The 18,407-nt window shown below is 37.6% G+C and overlaps 1 protein-coding gene across 1 annotated transcript; it reads left to right on the forward strand.

The window, feature by feature from the left end:
- Positions 1-2,179: 2,179 nt before the first annotated feature.
- Positions 2,180-17,309, forward strand: LOC130913876 (fructose-1,6-bisphosphatase 1-like). Its single transcript, XM_057832787.1, has 7 exons — positions 2,180-2,453; positions 5,040-5,202; positions 5,258-5,350; positions 5,982-6,125; positions 6,201-6,338; positions 14,362-14,481; positions 15,621-17,309. The coding sequence occupies exons 1-7, from the start codon at positions 2,284-2,286 to the stop codon at positions 15,816-15,818; spliced, it is 1,026 nt and encodes a 341-aa protein (XP_057688770.1). The 5' UTR covers positions 2,180-2,283; the 3' UTR covers positions 15,819-17,309.
- The last annotated feature ends 1,098 nt before the right edge of the window (positions 17,310-18,407 follow it).

Consider the following 18,407-nt stretch of genomic DNA (forward strand, 5'->3'; position numbering starts at 1 on the left):
TCCATTTTACCACATACCAAAAAATGCCACATATCAAAATCCATTTTGCCACATACCAAATAAAAATGCAACATACCAAAATCCATTTTGCCACATACCAAAAAACCAATGCCACATACCAAATAAAAATGCTACATACCAAAATCCATTTTACAACATACCTGTCTGTCAGACAGTTGAAGCTAAAAAGAGGACGGATGCTGCAAAAAGACAATGATCCAAAACACAGAAGTAAATCAACTTCAGAATGGTTTCAGAACAACAAAATACATGTTCTGGAGTGGCCAAGTCAAAGTCCAGACTTAAACCCCACTGAGATGCTAGGCATTACCTAAAGATGAAGAAGTTATTGCTGGCAAGGGGGGGCACAAAATATGAAATGTGATGTTCACTGACTTCTTTATCCCCCTTCTGTCATTGTTTGCATGATATCCTCATTAAAATATGGAAGCCTATAAATGTTTGGGTGGTTTTGGTTCAAGCAGACTGTTTTTTTATCTGTTTGATTTTGACAAAGATCTGATCACATTTGATGGTTATTTTATGCAGATATGTGAGAAATTCCAAAAGGTTCAGATACTTTTCCATACCACTGTAATTTTAAAAACGTTAACCTTTTTATTTACCCATAAAAAAAGAAATCTTATTTATAATGACTTTAACGTAGTTTTTTTTTTTAATAATGTTTTGATCTTGACACTTCCACTTGTCCTGCTACATACCAGAATCCATTTTACCACATACCAAAAAAATGCCACATACAAAAATCCATTTTGCCGCATACCAAATAAAAATGCCACATACCAAATCCATTTTGCCACATATAAAAAAAAACAATGCCATATACCAAATAAAAATGCCACTTGCCAAAATCCATTTTGCCACGTACCAAAAAATGCCACATTCTAAAATCCAGTTTGCCACATACCAAATCCATTTTGCCACATATATAAAAAAAAAAAAAAAAAACAATGCCACTTACCAGAATCCATTTTGCCACATACCAAAATCCATTTTTACCTCAAACCAAAAAAATGCCACGTACCAAAATCCATTATGCCACATATCAAAAAATGCTACATACCACATAAAAATGCCACATACTAAAATCCATTTTACCTCATACCAAAATCCATTTTGCCACATACCAAAAAATGCTACATTCCAAAATCCACTTTGCCACATACCAAATCCATTTTGTCACATATAAAAAAAAACAAAAAAAACAATGCCACATACCAAATAAAAATGCCACTTACAGAATCCATTTTGCCACATAGCAAAAACATGAAAATGCCACAAACCAAAATCCATTTTGCCACATACCAAAAAATGCCACATATCAAATAAAAATGCCACATGCGAAAATCCATTTTGCCACATACAAAAATCAATTTTGCCACATAGAGAAAAAAAAACACAAACCAAAATCAATTTTACCTCATACAAAATCCACTTTTCGTTCTCGCTCTCAAAAAAAAATCACTGTCGACAGCTGTGTCACAGATGGCACTACAGCAGAACCAAACCTGTATCCGAGGTCGCCATCTTGTGGTGAAAGCGCAGACAACAACGGCGACAAACCAAACGTTTTGTAGTCCTTTGTAGTTTTTTAACGCTTAGAGCAAAGTTTCGAGCCTGAAAATGACATTTGCATGCACAAGTGACATAGGTTTTGCATCACAGTTGATTTAAAGGTTGAGTTAAAGGTCTTTGTGTGTGCCAACCACTTCTTTTGCACTGCAAACAGATACAACAATAGCTTGTTTGACATGTGGAAACTTAAAACTTCCAATACACACACATAACACAATGTTCTCCCACTGCCTGTAGAGGTGAAATAAAGCGTGTGAAATGATGTGCTCTTACAAGGTATAGTGGGGTTTTTTTTTAATTAAGAGACGATATTATTTTTCATAACATCACATGAGACAGTGAAAATATCAAACATTGAATTTTTTAAAATAGATTTCCCTCTAGGTTTCTGCTGTTTTGCGAAAGAAGAATGTGGACATGTGAAACATTTCTCAACACGTCATTATCAAACTTGGTTATTGCTAAATAAATTGCACAGTCACTTTCCATTGTGGAGCTCACACTCCATGTTATCACATCTAAAGTTGTCACAAAGGGAACCAGTGTATTGCTCCACAGGCCCCACCCATTCTCTCCTCTCTCCTCTCTGATTGGTTGATCGAGTTCCGCGTCAGGGCAGCATTTAAGTCCCGCGGCACTTCCTCCTCTGGACTAAACTTTTTCATTTTGGGGGGAGGGTTTGCAATCATGTCCGACCGAGGTACTTTTGACACCAACGTGGTCACCGTGACCCGCTTCGTCATGGAGGAGGGCCGCCGGGTGAAAGGGACCGGGGAGCTCACCCGGCTGCTCAACTCCTTGTGCACGGCCGTCAAAGCCATCTCCAGCGCGGTGCGCAAAGCGGGCATCGCTCACCTGTAAGTAGTCGAGACTGTACTTTTTAAAATGATTATTCGTCAGCGGGATGCGTTTGGGTCCCGATTGGATCATCCACGTTGGCACAGACCGAGCTGGAGATTCAGGTTTTGCTGGGACCAATCAGGAAGCACATACCTGAGCCCACGCCCACTTTGACTTCTCATGGTTCAACTTTTTTTCTTTCTTTTTTTTTTCTGTTATGGTTCAACTACTATTACTATGAAAGTGTACACGATTTCCGTTTCAGTGTTTTATTATTTGTTTTCAACAATGTATATTAATACTTGAACAATACAGATCAACATACATACATAGACTTAAATATACGTGCGTGCATACAAAAAGTACAAAACATAAAAAGAAAAAAAAAGAAAAAAGATCTAAACAATATACCAAATACAGTTCATGTATTAATAGTTTGAATTGCTTCATTATTCATCGAATATAATGTTCGAACTCGTTGCACAGTGCAGCAAAACATGGCTTCCTGTCAGTAAATTTGCTCCTGTGAATATGAAATTTAGCTATAATAAATTCAATAAGATCTATACTATAGATCTTATATTATCCAAAATTTAAGAAAAAAAAAAAAAAAAAAAAAAAAAATCTTTTATCGATATGACCAATCACAAACCAACAAAAGTTATACCAAAAAGATCTAACTGAGGGGTTCAGTGTTTTAAATCATTCGATGCCATTGACGAGGATAGACGTCAAATCCATTGGAATTGGGAGGATGCCAGGAAAGGAGCATTTGCTCATTTTTAATGTTTTATATTTAAAAAAAAAAAAAAAAAAAAGTCCAAGGAACAAAAGTGTTGATAAACAATTTTACACGTTTTGTGAATTTCTAGTCATAAAAACTTTTCTAAATTAGTTATTTACAAAACATTTTTTTTTTTGTTTTTTTTTTTTGTAAAATTCTAAATATTTACTGTATTTGAAATGATAAAGGCGTAATCCAATTCGCTAATCAAAATGTACTTATTTAATAAGTACAGAGGTATGGTATAAAGTTTTTTAAATTACGGTGGTATGAAAAAGTATCTCAACCTTTTGGAATGTCTCACATTTCTGCATAAAATCACCATCAAATGTGATCTGATCTTTGTCAAAGTCAAACAGATGAAAATACAGTGTCTGCTTTAACTAAACCCCCCCCAAACATTTATAGGTCTTCATATTTTAATGAGGATAGTAGGCAAACAGAAGGGGAAAAATGAGTAAGTGAGCCCTCTGCCTAAGGAGACTTAAAGAGCAATTAAAACCAATTTTTACCAAACATTTTAAGTCAGGTGTGTGCCCAATGACTATTGAGTGGTTAAAAGCTGCCCTGCCCACTATAAAACACACTCCTGGTGAGAAATGTCTTGATGATAAGCACTGTCTGATGTGCATCATGGCTCGGTCAAAACAGCTGTCTGAAGACCTGTGATCAAGGCTGGTTGATTTGTATAAAGCTGGGAAAGGATACAAAACCTCTAAAAGTCTGGATGTTAATCAGTCGACAGTCAAAGAAGTTGTCTACAAATGAAGAGAGTTTGGCACTGTTGCTTCTCTCCCAAGGTGTGGCCGCCTACCAAAGATGACGCCAAGAGTTCAGTGCAGAATACTGAGAGAGGTAAAAAAAAGAACCCTAGAGAACATCAACTACACTGTATATGTAAAACTATGGCCAAGAATGGTGTTCATGGGAGGACTCAACGGAGAAAGCCACTGCTGTCTAAAAAAAAACATTGTTGCTCGTTTAATGTTCGCAACAAGTCACTTGGACACTCCACAGATGTTTTTGGCAAAATATTTTGTGGACTAATGAAACCAAAGTTCAATTGTTTGGGAATAACACACTACGTCATGTGTGCAGGAAAAATGGAAAAGCTCACTAACCATCCCCACCGTGAAGCATGGTGGAAGGAGCATCATGATTTGGGGCTGGACAACTTGCAATCAAAAATGGAAGAATGAATTCAAAAGTTTATCAGGATGTTTTGAAGGAAAACCTGAGGCCGTCTGTCAGACGGTTGAAGATAAAAAGAGGACGGATGCTGCAAAAAGACAATGATCCAAAACACAGGAGTAAATCAACTTCAGAATGGTTTCAGAAGAACAAAATACACGTTCTGGAGTGGCCAAGTCCAGACTTGAACCCCATTGAGATGCAGTGGCATGACCTAAAGATGAAGAAGTTATTGCTGCCTAAGGAGGGGGCACAAAATATGAAATGTGATGGTTCACTTACGTATTTTTCCCCCCTCTGTCATTGTTTGCATGCTGTCCTCATTAAAATATGAAAACCTCTAAATGCTTGGGTGGTTAAAGTTAAAGCAGACACTGTTTTTTCATCTGTGAGATTTTGACAAAGATCAGTTCACATTTGATGGTGATTTTATGCAGAAATGTGAGAAATTACAAAAGGTTCAGATGCTTTTTCATACCACTGTAATTTTAAAAACTTTAACCATTTATGTACCCATTAAAAAAAGAAATGTTACTTATAATGACTTTAATGTTGTTGTTGTTGTTGTTTTTTTTTTTTTATAAAGTTTTGATCTTGACACTCCTACTTGTCCTGTTTTCATATGAAGCTACGGCATCGCGGGAAGCACCAACGTGACGGGCGACCAGGTGAAGAAGCTGGACATTCTGTCCAATGACCTGGTCATCAACATGATCAAGTCATCCTTCACATCCTGCGTTCTGGTTTCGGAGGAAAACGAAAAAGCCATCATCGTAGAACCTGAGACCAGGGTAAATTAACCTGAAAACAAAACATTGGAAATGAGCTAAAATGTCTTCTCCACAGGGCAAGTACATTGTGTGTTTCGACCCGCTGGATGGTTCATCTAACATTGACTGCTTGGTCTCCATTGGAACAATCTTTTCCATCTACAAGAGGGTACATGCACCAACTTACCACCTGAAATGGTGGTGGGCAAAGACTTATTGACGGCGACAGATGTCAATAACAGTCAGTAAATTCACATTTTTAGTTAAGGTTTCAAATTAGGGTTTTAAATTCAAGTTAAGGTTTCGAATTTGGGGAAAGGGTTTGAATTTAGGGTTTCAAAGTAGTGTTAGGGTTCCAAAGTAATGTTTCAAACCCGAAGTTAGGGTTTCTAACTAGGGTTTAAAACCAAGGTTAAGGTTCCAAAGTACTGTTTGAAATAAGACTAAGGGTTCAAAACTATGGTTCAGGTTTCAAAGGCTATTTAGGGTTCCAAACTAGTGTTAGGGTTCGAAAATAAGGTTTTAAACTGGGGTTAAGGTTCCAAAGAAGGGTTTAAAATCCTACATAGGATTCAAAACTAGTTACCTAGGTTCCAAAGTTGGGTTTATCAAACCTGAGTTAGTGTTCCAAAGTTGGGTTTCAAACTAATGACGGGGTTCCATCAAACGGTCGCTGACAGCCCTCCCAATCCAGTCCAAATGGATTGGACGTCTATCGCCATCAATGTCAGTGAATAAGTTAACTTTATTTTCCCTGTTACAAAAAGTTTGCAACTAACATCTGCCATCTTTTCTGGCAGGAAAGTGAGGACGGCGAGCCTTGCGAGAAGGATGCCTTACAGCCCGGTAGGAACCTGGTGGCGGCTGGCTATGCCCTCTACGGCAGCGCCACCATGATGGTGCTCTCCACCGGAACCGGAGTTAACTGCTTTATGCTCGACCCGGTCCGTACAACCCCGAAACCGTGATACGACAACTCTGAAGGAAAAGGGAAAAAATCATTTCAATTGATTTGCCAGGCCATCGGTGAGTTCATCCTGACCGAGCGGAACGTGAGGATCAAAAAAAAGGGCAAGATCTACAGCTTGAACGAAGGCTATTCCAAATACTTTGAGCCGGCCGTCATCGAGTATTTGAGCAATAAGAAGTTTCCTCAGGTAATGTTGACAGAACCTCCAGGAAGTCAGCTTGCTAAATCTTTTTTTTTTCAACCTTCCTCTTCCCTTTCTTAAATGCTGCAATCAATTAATCCCATATGAAATTAACCTAACTATTGGGATAGAAATTTCAAATCGTTTAATGATATTGTTGACCTAAAAACAGTCAAAATCCTCTTTTTGTATATTAAATTTTATGTATTCATTTGTTTTCCGAAGCCACTTATCCTCACGTGGGTTATGGGGGTGTTGGATGTATTTTTTTTTTTTCTTAACGCTTTTTCGGGCACTCATTTAACTCATTTGGCTACCACTGATGGTGCTAGAAATCCAATACACTTTGACTGGGAGGGGTGAATAAACGAATGAACGAATATGTTATCAAATAAATTATATATATATATATATTTTTTTTTTTACTTAAAATCAACTTTAGAGTGTTCAGGTCGCTACCACTGTATATTTAGGGTTTTATTCATTTTATTTTAATTGATTTTGTTTTCATTTGCGGTGTTTTTATTTATCAATTTATTTACAGTATATATAATAAACAAACAATGTTGCCAAGCGACCTCAAGACGGTGCTCTAGGAGAGAGCAAAAAACTCCTTTCAGAACTTAAGCAAGGCAGATACCCATGCCGAGGAAGAGTTAAAAACAACAACTAGAAACTCAATATATTCACCACATTGGCATTGTTTGTGTAGTGTACATATAGTTGTAAAACATACAGTCAAGTAATGAAAATAGTCCTTAAATCACAGTGAAATGTATCAAGTTTCATTTGATTTCATTTGTTTCACTCATATTGGTATTGAAAATGTGCCCAGAAATTAGCCCAGAAATCTCCAATGCTGTGGTACAACCAATATGAGGTTCAACCTAAATTGCCTACTTTTTAAAACTCAAACTAGGGGTGCGACCTATATGCAAGTATATACAGTAATCACAGTAATGTTATGCGATTAAAATGTGTAATCATTGCCAAGAACTAAATTATACCTAAAATCATTGTATTTTTTAGACTTTTTTAAACATACATACACAGTATATATAAAACTCAAACTAGGGGTGCGACCTATATGCAAGTATATACAGTAATCACAGTAATGTTATGCGATTAAAATGTGTAATCATTGCCAAGAACTAAATTATACCTAAAATCATTGTATTTTTTAGACTTTTTTAAACATACATACACAGTATATAATATATGTATGTATGGATGTATGGATGGATGGATGGATGGATGGATGGATGGATGGATGGATGGATGGATTCTTAAAGAGATCCACGGTTAAAAAGACTTATAGTTCTTAAAAGATGAATCCTTCTTGATGTTTTCGTTTTAATGCAATTTGTAAAATTAGTTTAACTAGCAGGTTGCCATTGTTGTTGACGTGGCAGGGCGGTGACGTCACATGGTTACTCTGCCGGGCTTCCACAGTATGACTCTAGCGACATGTCATCTGTTCAAACAATTCAATTTGAACCCGAGAGGAACATGAGTGAGCACTGTCGATATTTCACAAAAAGAGCAGCAAAAGCAAAATAAACAGGAAAGACTGGACTAAAGGAGACGAGAGTAGGATTTAAAAAAAAACGGTGTTCTGCCAAAATGTGCTACACAGGCAAAACGTGCTAGAAGAGGCAAATTTGACACCCAAAGTACTACCGTGCGCTTTCAGCTTGTTTTGTTTAGATGCATACAGACAGAACATACTAAAGATGCCTTAAGGAAATACTTAAACGTAGTAATTTCAAATAAGGGTGGTTTAAATACGCTACCACAAGAAAGCACAATGCTTAAATGTATGAGAGGGAAACACATGCAAAAGTATTTTGATGCAATGAAATGAAATAAAAGACTCAAGAAAAACACAAATGGTAAGTACTCGCCGCTTTTAACCGATGAGCGCATATGTTGGACGTCTCGCCCTGTAGAAGGAATTACAGCAACCCGGTAGTATTCGTCGAGTGACTTTAGCCACGTTTACATGCTGACTTTTATTCATACCGATTCAAATCATTCCGAATGGAAATTTCACATCAGCTGTTTACATGTCACTTCATCTATTCCGATCCAGCGTTTACATGTGTCTGCCTTTATTCCGAAAGGACGTTTGACAACTGCCGTCTGACATGCGCAGATTAATCAAAACAAAGCGTCACGTTGCAAAACATGGAGATCGAACGTCAGAGTGCTGCTGTTTTAACTTTAACCCACTTGTTGTGTTTGTGGGGTCGTATCCGCTTCTGCTGTTTTGCTCTTTTGCCTTGTAGTAGCCGGTTTTCCACCGGTTTCTAATCTGGTCAACGCTCCGGTCTATTCCAGCTTCGTGTAACCTCTCGTGAACTTTTTTAAATAGTTCACTGTTCCTCGTTTTACGCCCGTCCAAGCGAGCAATTATATTCAATTCTTTTAAAGTTTGAATTAAATATAATCTTTCCGCCGGACTCCAATTAGGTGCGCTGTGCTTGGAAGCCATGTTGCAAGTGACGTTACTTACGTCACCAAGTGACGTCAGCACGTCAGTACGGAGCATGTGCAGAAAGAACGCAACCAGACACCACTCCGCTTCCCTGTTTACATGATATAATTTTACTTCTAATCGGTTTGGGAAAAGGAATATTCCACCCCTGTGAAACGGAATGAAATTCCATTCGGTTTGGGCCTGTTCATTCCGAATGAGGTGTTTATATGGAACACATTTATTCGGTTTGAACAAATATTCCGATTGTAATTGGAATATTTGGCTCCATGTAAGGCAAGGCAAGGCAAGGCAAATTTATTTATATAGCACAATTCAACACAAGGCAATTCAAAGTGCTTTACATCACATAAAGACCATAGAAATCACATTTAAATCAACACAACGTAAAAACCAAGACAAAAGATCGCATTTAATCACAGAATAAAAATAAATAAATAAAAATAAAACAAAAATAAAAATAAAGCAAAAACTACTACTACTAATAATCATTGAAATCAGCAATGGAGATAAGCACAAGAGGAATAGAAGGCAGGTAGATTGAAATATATAGACAGTTATGGATATGCAGTGCTAAACAAAAACGTTTTTAGCCCTGATTTAAAGGAGCTAACAGTTTGAGCATACTTCAGACGTTCGGGTAACTTGTTCCAGAGGTGAGGAGCATAATAACTAAATGCTGCCTCACCCTGCTTGGTTCTTGTTCTTGGAACATGCAGAAGACCCGTTCCAGACGACCTTAGGGGTCTAGATGTCTCATAGGAATCTAACAAGTCAAGCATGTATTTTGGTCCAAGGCCATTAAGTGTTTTGTAGACGAGCAGTAGTATTTTATAGTCTATCCTTTGACTCACTGGAAGCCAGTGTAGCGATTTCAAGACCGGTGTAATGTGGTCCAGCTTTCTTGTATTTGTGAGGACTCTGGCTGCAGCATTCTGTACTAGCTGCAGCTTCCTGACTGGTTTTTTATCAAGACCTGTAAATATACCGTTGCAGTAGTCCAATCTGCTGAAAATGAATGCATGCATAAGTTTTTCCATGTCTTGTTGAGTCAGAAGCCCCTTAATTCTGGTTATATTTTTTAGGTGGTAATAAGCGGATTTAGTGACGGACTTTAGATGGCTATCAAATTTTAGGTCTGAGTCAATAATTACGCCAAGGTTTCTGACTTGATTTGTAGCTGTAAGTGACATTGTGCTAAGTTGGCTGCTTATCTTTGACCTTTCCTTTTTTGGCCTAAAAATGATCACCTCTGTCTTCTCCACATTTAACTGGAGAAAATTCTGGCACATCCATTCATTGATTTGATGAATGCATTTACTCAGGGAGACTAAGGGACTATAATCATGTGGGGACAAAGAAATGCACAGTTGTGTGTCATCTGCATAGGCGTGATAGGAGATGTCATACTGTTCCATTATCTGAGCTAACGGAAGCATATAGATGTTAAATAAGAGTGGTCCAAGAATTGACCCTTGAGGGACTCCACACGTGAATTTGGTTCGTTCTGACTGATGGTTTCCGATTGACACAAAGAAATCCCTATCATGTAAATAGGATGTGAACCACTGAAGAATACTGTCAGTAAGCCCTACCCACTGTTCCAATCTGTTGAGTAGTATCTTGTGATCAACCGTGTCAAATGCGGCGCTGAGATCCAATAGTAGCAGAACAGATGATTTGCCTGCATCGGTATTCCGACGAATATCATTTAGGACTTTGATAAGCACGGTCCCGGTGCTGTGTTGTGGCCGAAATCCAGACTGAAATGAGTTAAAAAGATTGTTTTGCATCATAAAAGTCTGGATCTGTTCAAACACAACCCTTTCGATAATTTTCCCCAGGAATGTCAGATTTGATATTGGCCTGTAATTACTAATGGTTGAGGCATCCAGATTAGGTTTTTTTAGGAGAGGTTTTATTACTGCAGTTTTTAAAGTCTGAGGAAACTCTCCTGTTTGGAGGGAAGTAATTATAATCTGATGTATGTCTGGGGCTATGCAATGAAAAACAGTTTTGAAAAAGTTTGAAGGAAGGATGTCAAGGCAGCATGTTGTGGGCTTTAATTTCGACACAATTTCTGTTAAAGTGGCATAGTCCAAGAGGCTAAACTGTCTAAGATTGACGTGGGGGACATTTTGGGAGGCGTTTAGTGTAACATTTGTTAATCCGGAGTTGCACACAGTCTGTCTAATCTTTAGTACTTTGTGTGTAAAGAATGCTGCGAAATTATTACAGGACACCTCAGATGCCAATTCCTGAGGTATTGATGCTTGTGGGTTTGTCAGTTTGTCAACAACAGAAAATAGTGTGCGAGTATTGTTGGTGTTTCTACTAATGATCTCTGAAAAATATGATTGTCTAGCATTTTTCAGTTCCTGGTTGTATTTCCGAAGACTCTCTTTGTAGATATCATAAAATACTAGGAGTTTGTTTTTTCGCCATCTGCGTTCTGCTCGTCTACAAACTTGCTTTTGTTTTATAGCTAGTATGGCATTTCTCCAGGGTGACCTCTTCTTTCTTGACAAAGTTTTTGTCTTAATCGGGGCAATAGTGTCCATTACAGTCATCACACTGGAACTGAAACTATTTACAAGTTCTTCCGCTGGAGCTATTGTAGGGGTTAATGATGAGGCATAGGCCTGTGTGAATAACGCACATGTGTTATCACTTATGTAATGCTTCCTAATCACCTCTGTTTCCCTTTTCAGAGGATGGACAGGGGTGGTCATTTTAAACATAATGCAGTAGTGATCAGATAGAGCAACATCATTCACTGTGACCTCAGAGATGTTAAGACCTTTGGATATTATTAAGTCCAGTATGTGCCCTCTGTTATGTGTTGGAACTGTGACATGCTGGAATAAACCAAATGTATCCAAAATATTTAAAAGCTCTCTAGCACATCCTTCTTCAGGATTATCAACATGAATGTTAAAGTCACGCACTAAAACAACACAATCAAAGTCCATGCAGACGGAAGACAGTATTTTGGTAAGCTCATCAAAAAATATTGTGTTATACTTCGGTGGTCTGTAAATTGTTACCAAGGCAGCTCTGCAAGGGCTTTTTAGCTGAATGACAATATACTCAAAGGAATCAAACTGACCACATGAAATATTCGTGCATTGAAAACTGTCCCTGATCAGACTGGCAACCCCACCTCCTTTCTTATGGGTTCTTGGCGCACTAAAGAAACGTGGCAAATGACAATCTAAGTCATCACCCCGAGCGTCCATAAAACATGGTGCCCTCCGTAGGTCAAAACGTACTAAATATTATAGATTTTTAAATCAAAGGCAATATTTTATGTCTTTTGAATAACATATTTTAGTAAAAGAGAACAACTGTGGCTTATTAGAGCCTACAAGTCTTTTAAGTCTAAGGTTTCCTTTAATAATTAATGTGCAGTAATTTATATGTTTTTTTTATAATTATTTTTTTTTAGTAATGTTTTTTGACGGGGGTTTGGTTAAAGAAAAGAGAGGAGAAAAAACTGAAATAGTTCTTAGATTTCTTAAATCCTGAATGGAAGTGGGCTTTGTAATTTCCGTAATTTTTTTAATATAAGCCATTACTTCTTCCCTTCGTTTTTAACCCTCCGGTTTGTAGTCCTGTGCGGCTTATATAGAAACAAATAGTTTCTTTGTCAAATTTAGTGGGGCACCGTATAGTCCGAAAATTACTGTAATCAGAATAACATCAGACTTTGCTTGTATAATAATGATACAGTGCCTTGCAAAAGTGTTCGGCCCCCTTGAATCTTGCAACCTTTTGCCACATTTCAGGCTTCAAACATAAAGATATGAAATTTAATTTTTTTGTCAAGAATCAACAACAAGTGGGACACAATCGTGAAGTGGAACAACATTTATTGGATAATTTAAACTTTTTTAACAAATAAAAAACTGAAAAGTGGGGCGTGCAATATTATTCGGCCCCTTTACTTTCAGTGCAGCAAACTCACTCCAGAAGTTCAGTGGGGATCTCTAAAAGTTCCAATGTTTTCCCAAAGGGCTTATGATGATAAAAAGAATCGACCTGTGTGTAATCAAGTCTACGCATAAATGCACCTGATCTGTGGTAGTCTCAGGGTTCTGTTTAAAGTGCAGAGAGCATTATGAAAACCAAGGAACACACCAGACAGGTCCGAGACACTGTTGTGGAGAAGTTTAAAGCCGGATTTGGATACAAAAAGATTTCCCAAGCTTTAAACATCTCAAGGAGCACTGTGCAAGCCATCATATTGAAATGGAAGGAGCATCAGACCACTGCAAATCTACCAAGACCCGGCCGTCCTTCCAAACTTTCTTCTCAAACAAGGAGAAAACTGATCAGAGATGCAGCCAAGAGGCCCATGATCACTCTGGATGAACTGCAGAGATCTACAGCTGAGGTGGGAGAGTCTGTCCATAGGACAACAACTGCACAAATCTGGCCCTTATGGAAGAGTGTATATCCATAAAAAGTCTCGTTTAAAGTTTGCCACAAGCCACCTGGGAGACACACCAAACATGTGGAAGAAGGTGCTCTGGTCAGATGAAACCAAAATTGAACTTTTTGGCCACAATGCAAAACGATATGTTTGGCGTAAAAGCAACACAGCTCATCACCCTGAACACAGCATCCCCAATGTCAAACATGGTGGTGGCAGCATCATGGTTTGGGCCTGCTTTTCTTCAGCAGGGACAGGGAAGATGGTTAAAATTGACGGGAAGATGGATGCAGCCAAATACAGGAACATTCTGGAAGAAAACCTGTTGGTATCTGCACAAGACCTGAGACTGGGACGGAGATTTATCTTCCAACAGGACAATGATCCAAAACATAAAGCCAAATCTACAATGGAATGGTTCAAAAATAAACGTATCCAGGTGTTAGAATGGCCAAGTCAAAGTCCAGACCTGAATCCAATCGAGAATCTGTGGAAAGAGCTGAAGACTGCTGTTCACAAACACTCTCCATCCAACCTCACTGAGCTCGAGCTGTTTTGCAAGGAAGAATGGGCAAGAATGTCAGTCTCTCGATGTGCAAAACTGATAGAAACATACCCCAAGCGACTTGCAGCTGTAATTGGAGCAAAAGGTGGCGCTACAAAGTATTAACGCAAGGGGGCCGAATAATATTGCACGCCCCACTTTTCAGTTTTTTATTTGTTAAAAAAGTTTAAATTATCCAATAAATGTTGTTCCACTTCACGATTGTGTCCCACTTGTTGTTGATTCTTCACAAAAAAATTAAAATTTTATATCTTTATGTTTGAAGCCTGAAATGTGGCAAAAGGTTGCAAGGTTCAAGGGGGCCAAATACTTTTGCAAGGCACTGTATCTACATAATAAACATCTATGTAGTCCAACTTTTCTCACTTTCCGGCTAAAATGTAAAGACCAGGATTAAATAAATAGGAGTAAATAACATGCTTTATATATAATTGGATTCGTCGACTCATTGCAAAAATAACTGGTGACTATCAAAATAATCATTTGTGGCTACCCTGTTGTCAACTGAAAATAAACTGCTTACTGACGGCAGGACGGGACCGAGCCATACGGCGCTCGCTACATCGGCTCCATGGTGGCTGACGTGCATCGGACACTCATGTACGGCGGGATCTTTTTGTATCCAGGCAACTCAAAGAGCCCCGAGGGAAAGGTGAGTGCTTACGCCGAGCATTTGTACAAATTTCCGCTTTTTGAGGTAGTATCAAAAGCCTTACTTGACTCTGTACCGTGCAAGTACTACAGTGAATACAAACAATAACCATAAACCACTATCAAATAAAACTTAACACGCTCCAAGTTAAATTTTTTTATCACTAGGAGATGTCCGATCCATTTGAAGCGGAAGGGACCTTCCACTTCAAATAGATCGAACGTCTAGCATCATCAATGGCAGCGGATGAGTTAAGGGAATGAGAGGAGCAGTCTGATTGGTGGTAACTTCACCCCTTAATGCCTGAGTTCACATTTAGAATATACTGTATACTGTACAGCAAAAAGCATTTGGGGAATTCATAATTGAAATATGGGGGTTAAACATCCAAAAAAAACAACTAAAAATAAATGGTAAATAAACATAGAAAAATGACTGTTAAAAAAAATTAAGAAAATATTTTTTTGAAAATATAAAAGCTAAAAAGGAGTTATTCGTTTCCTCATATTTTTTTTTTTAATTTTCTCTTCCAAAAATATTTTTTGTTTTTGTAGTATTTCAGCTGTTTAGTTCACTTTAATTTTATATAATTAGCATTTTTGCATCCGTACTATTTTTATGTACTTATGTAATCTGCCAATGTCAATGCCAATGTTTTTGGAAAGTTTTTTTTTTAATATATAATTTTTACTTGTTTCTAATCATTTTTATAATTAATGTTCATTCTTGTTTTTTAGGGTTTAAAGCCCTAGTTAGGTTTCTAAAGTAGGGTTTCAAACTAGTGTATGGGTTTCATCAAACGGTCGCTGCCAAGATCAATGATTAAAACCCTATGACGCTTGAATTTACATTTAAGAGCTGCAAATTCAAGCGTCATAGGGTTTTAATCAGTTATTCTACATAAGCATGTGGAAAGGTAGGTAAAACCTAAAGTTGGAGGTCAGTCTTAGAAAAGTACAGAAAAGACCTAAAACAACAAAAATTAAGTCCCATATTGCAGTGAATGAATGAAATAATTCAGATGACTAAACAATGACTAAGACACAGTCAAAATGAATACTGCTCTAGTACTACCTCAAAGATGTAAATGTACATGGTATGTGTTTTTCAATGATGAAACGCTCACTCCTCGGGGAAAGCTGCGTCTGCTGTACGAGGGCAACCCCATGGCCTTCATCATCGAGCAGGCTGGGGGCGCTGCTTCCACGGGCTTCCAGGACATCCTGGACATCCAGCCGGTGGGCATCCATCAGAGGGCCCCCGTGGCCATGGGCTCTCCTGACGACGTGGCGGACTACGTGGCTGTCTGCCGCAAGCACGCCACCAAGGCCAAGTGAGGGAAACCCCGCTTACATCGCCGCCATTCTTCAGTGAAGGAGGAAAAATGTATCAGCTCTTTCATTCAAAATTGCTCTGAAAAATGATGCATGTCTCAGAAGGACTTTATGAAGAAAAAATACAACCCAAACACATAGAAATACAACATCATTGTCAAAGTGAAAGCAACAATATCAGTACTCAATACTGGTTTACTGTGACAAATGATATGTCTCACAATACTTTTTGCTCAGTGTGATTGATACCATAGGTGAAACAATAATGATTAGATTTTTTACAATATGTTGCTTTTTTGTCAATATTGTATCACTGTATGGTATTATGCAAATATACTTATGCGGTGAGTCAAAATATCAGTCATAATTTATCATGGCAGTATTACAACACTGTTTTAACAAAGATAGAGAAACTGTAATTCCGCCAAAGCAGCCAAATTCAAAGCATTTTTTATATTTCTGACATTTGACCCTTTCTCTTCTCATCATAGCACCTACCCTTCAAATGAGTTAAATAGGCTAAACCATTATCAAATTATGGAAAAATCAGTTGGCTGACCTCTGTGACCTTTGACCTTGACCTCATTACCCCAAAAGTTAACTTATTGGCTGCCATTGACACCGCTAGATGGTCAATCCTTTTTGACTGGGAGGCCTGGCAACGATTATTATGACCTCTGTGACCTTTGGATTGCATTACCCCAAAAGCTAACTCATTGGCTACCATTGATGGCGCAAGACGTTTAATCCATTTTGACTGGGCAGGTTGGCAGTCAGTGATAGCCATCTCACTTCAAATATATTTGATGTGCCACTGTCAATGGCAGGAAATGAGTTAATTGCCACTTCCGTTTCATATTACAAACATCCTGGTAGTTTGATAATGATCCCTTTATTAATTCTTGAGTTTTCTTGAACAAAATCAGAGATTCAGAAACTAATAGATAGCCTCCCCTCGCACAGGTTTCACCTACTGGCGGAGGTAATTGTGATATTTAATGCCGTACTGCATTAGATTTAAAAAAAAAAAAAAAAAAAAATCATGGATATTTTGTCTCACTGCCTCTAGAAAAATGAATTGTTTAGTTGGTATGTACTCATGTCTCCATGACAACACTCACACAATATACTGTACATGCAAAGGACCAAAACTTGACCAAAGCTAATTGTGATGCTTCAGAATGTGAATGACTGTTTCAAAATAAACAATAAATTTCAAAAATCTTAAGGCAGTGTTAATAGAGTGCCGTCCTGATACTTTTTGTCCATCCGTTCCTCTCTACAGTATGACTTCTGGCACGGATGGTGTGCATCCTTTAAGGATCCACTCCACTCTAGTTACATTGACATTTAAGCTTAAAGGTTAGCAAAAGTTCAGGCAACTTTTCTGCCAATGCTACTCGTGTTGTACCTGAATAAGTTCCATGAGCAAAAATGAATAAACTAGGTCATATTTTGGGCAATCAAGAAGTTTTTAATAGCTTTATTATGAGTTTTAGTTTTGCAAAAGATTATATATTTAGAAAATATATTAAATAATTTAGAATTTTGTCACAAAAATATTGCTTCTGTGGCTGAAATACAAAAACGAAGGTTGTACCATTAATTTCAATGTGTTTTAATTTTGTGAATAAATATAATACTGTATTTGTACTGTATTGGGTTATTCATATTTATAGTTTTTGTTTATTTCAATTACAGATTTTGTCATTTTGTTCGTTTTTGTAAACAATATTAGTTAACTAGATCACAAGGAACTCATTCCAAAGTTCAGTTATAAAATGTGTACGGAACATAGACTTCATAATGATATTGACGGGACACATTCCCCAGACACTGCGCCACGCCTTCAAGTAGGGGGCAGTACCACACCCCGCTTCAGTTGGTCGAAGTCAGTCACAGTTATTCTCAAACACATGCAGCGATCCAACCCCGGATTTAGGTTGAAAAAGTACCAAAGCTGTACCGCATAAAAACAGGAAGGATTGTCTCAGGAGTGATTTGTTTGAGGATTCAAGGTAAATATTATATTTTTCGTACCATGCATGCATTTTGAGACATTGTGAAAAAAATCAATAGGAGAAATTAACCGCTAAGGTATTGGCGTAAAATAATATTTACGTAAAATAAATGCTAACTGCCTAATTTTATTTTTTTGCTTTTAACCAAGACTCGAAACTTTTACGTTCATATCTATGAAGAATTCAGGGATTTAAGCATGTATTCAAAGGAATTTTCAACGTAAAAAGCTCTTTATGGTGATAAGGCAGAGCCACAGTGGCTTAAAGACTAGCAGCACATTCGACATATTCACGTGAAATAAATTCTAACTGCTCGGTTCTTTGCTCTTTTAACAAAGAATCGAGACTGTTCACATCTATAAAGAATTCAGAGATTTACGCATTTATTCACAAGAATGTTCAATGTAAAAAGCCCTTTATGGTGTTAAGGCAGCGCCACAGTGGCTTAAAGACTAACAGAACATTTGACATATTTACGTAAAATAAATGCAAACAGCCTTTTTTTTTTTTTTTTTTTTTTTTTTTTTTTAATGCTTTTAACCATGAAACAATACTGTTTTAGGTCCATATC

The sequence above is a fragment of the Corythoichthys intestinalis genome, chromosome 3 (assembly GCF_030265065.1).
Source record: "Corythoichthys intestinalis isolate RoL2023-P3 chromosome 3, ASM3026506v1, whole genome shotgun sequence".
Classification (NCBI taxonomy): Eukaryota; Metazoa; Chordata; class Actinopteri; order Syngnathiformes; family Syngnathidae; genus Corythoichthys; species Corythoichthys intestinalis.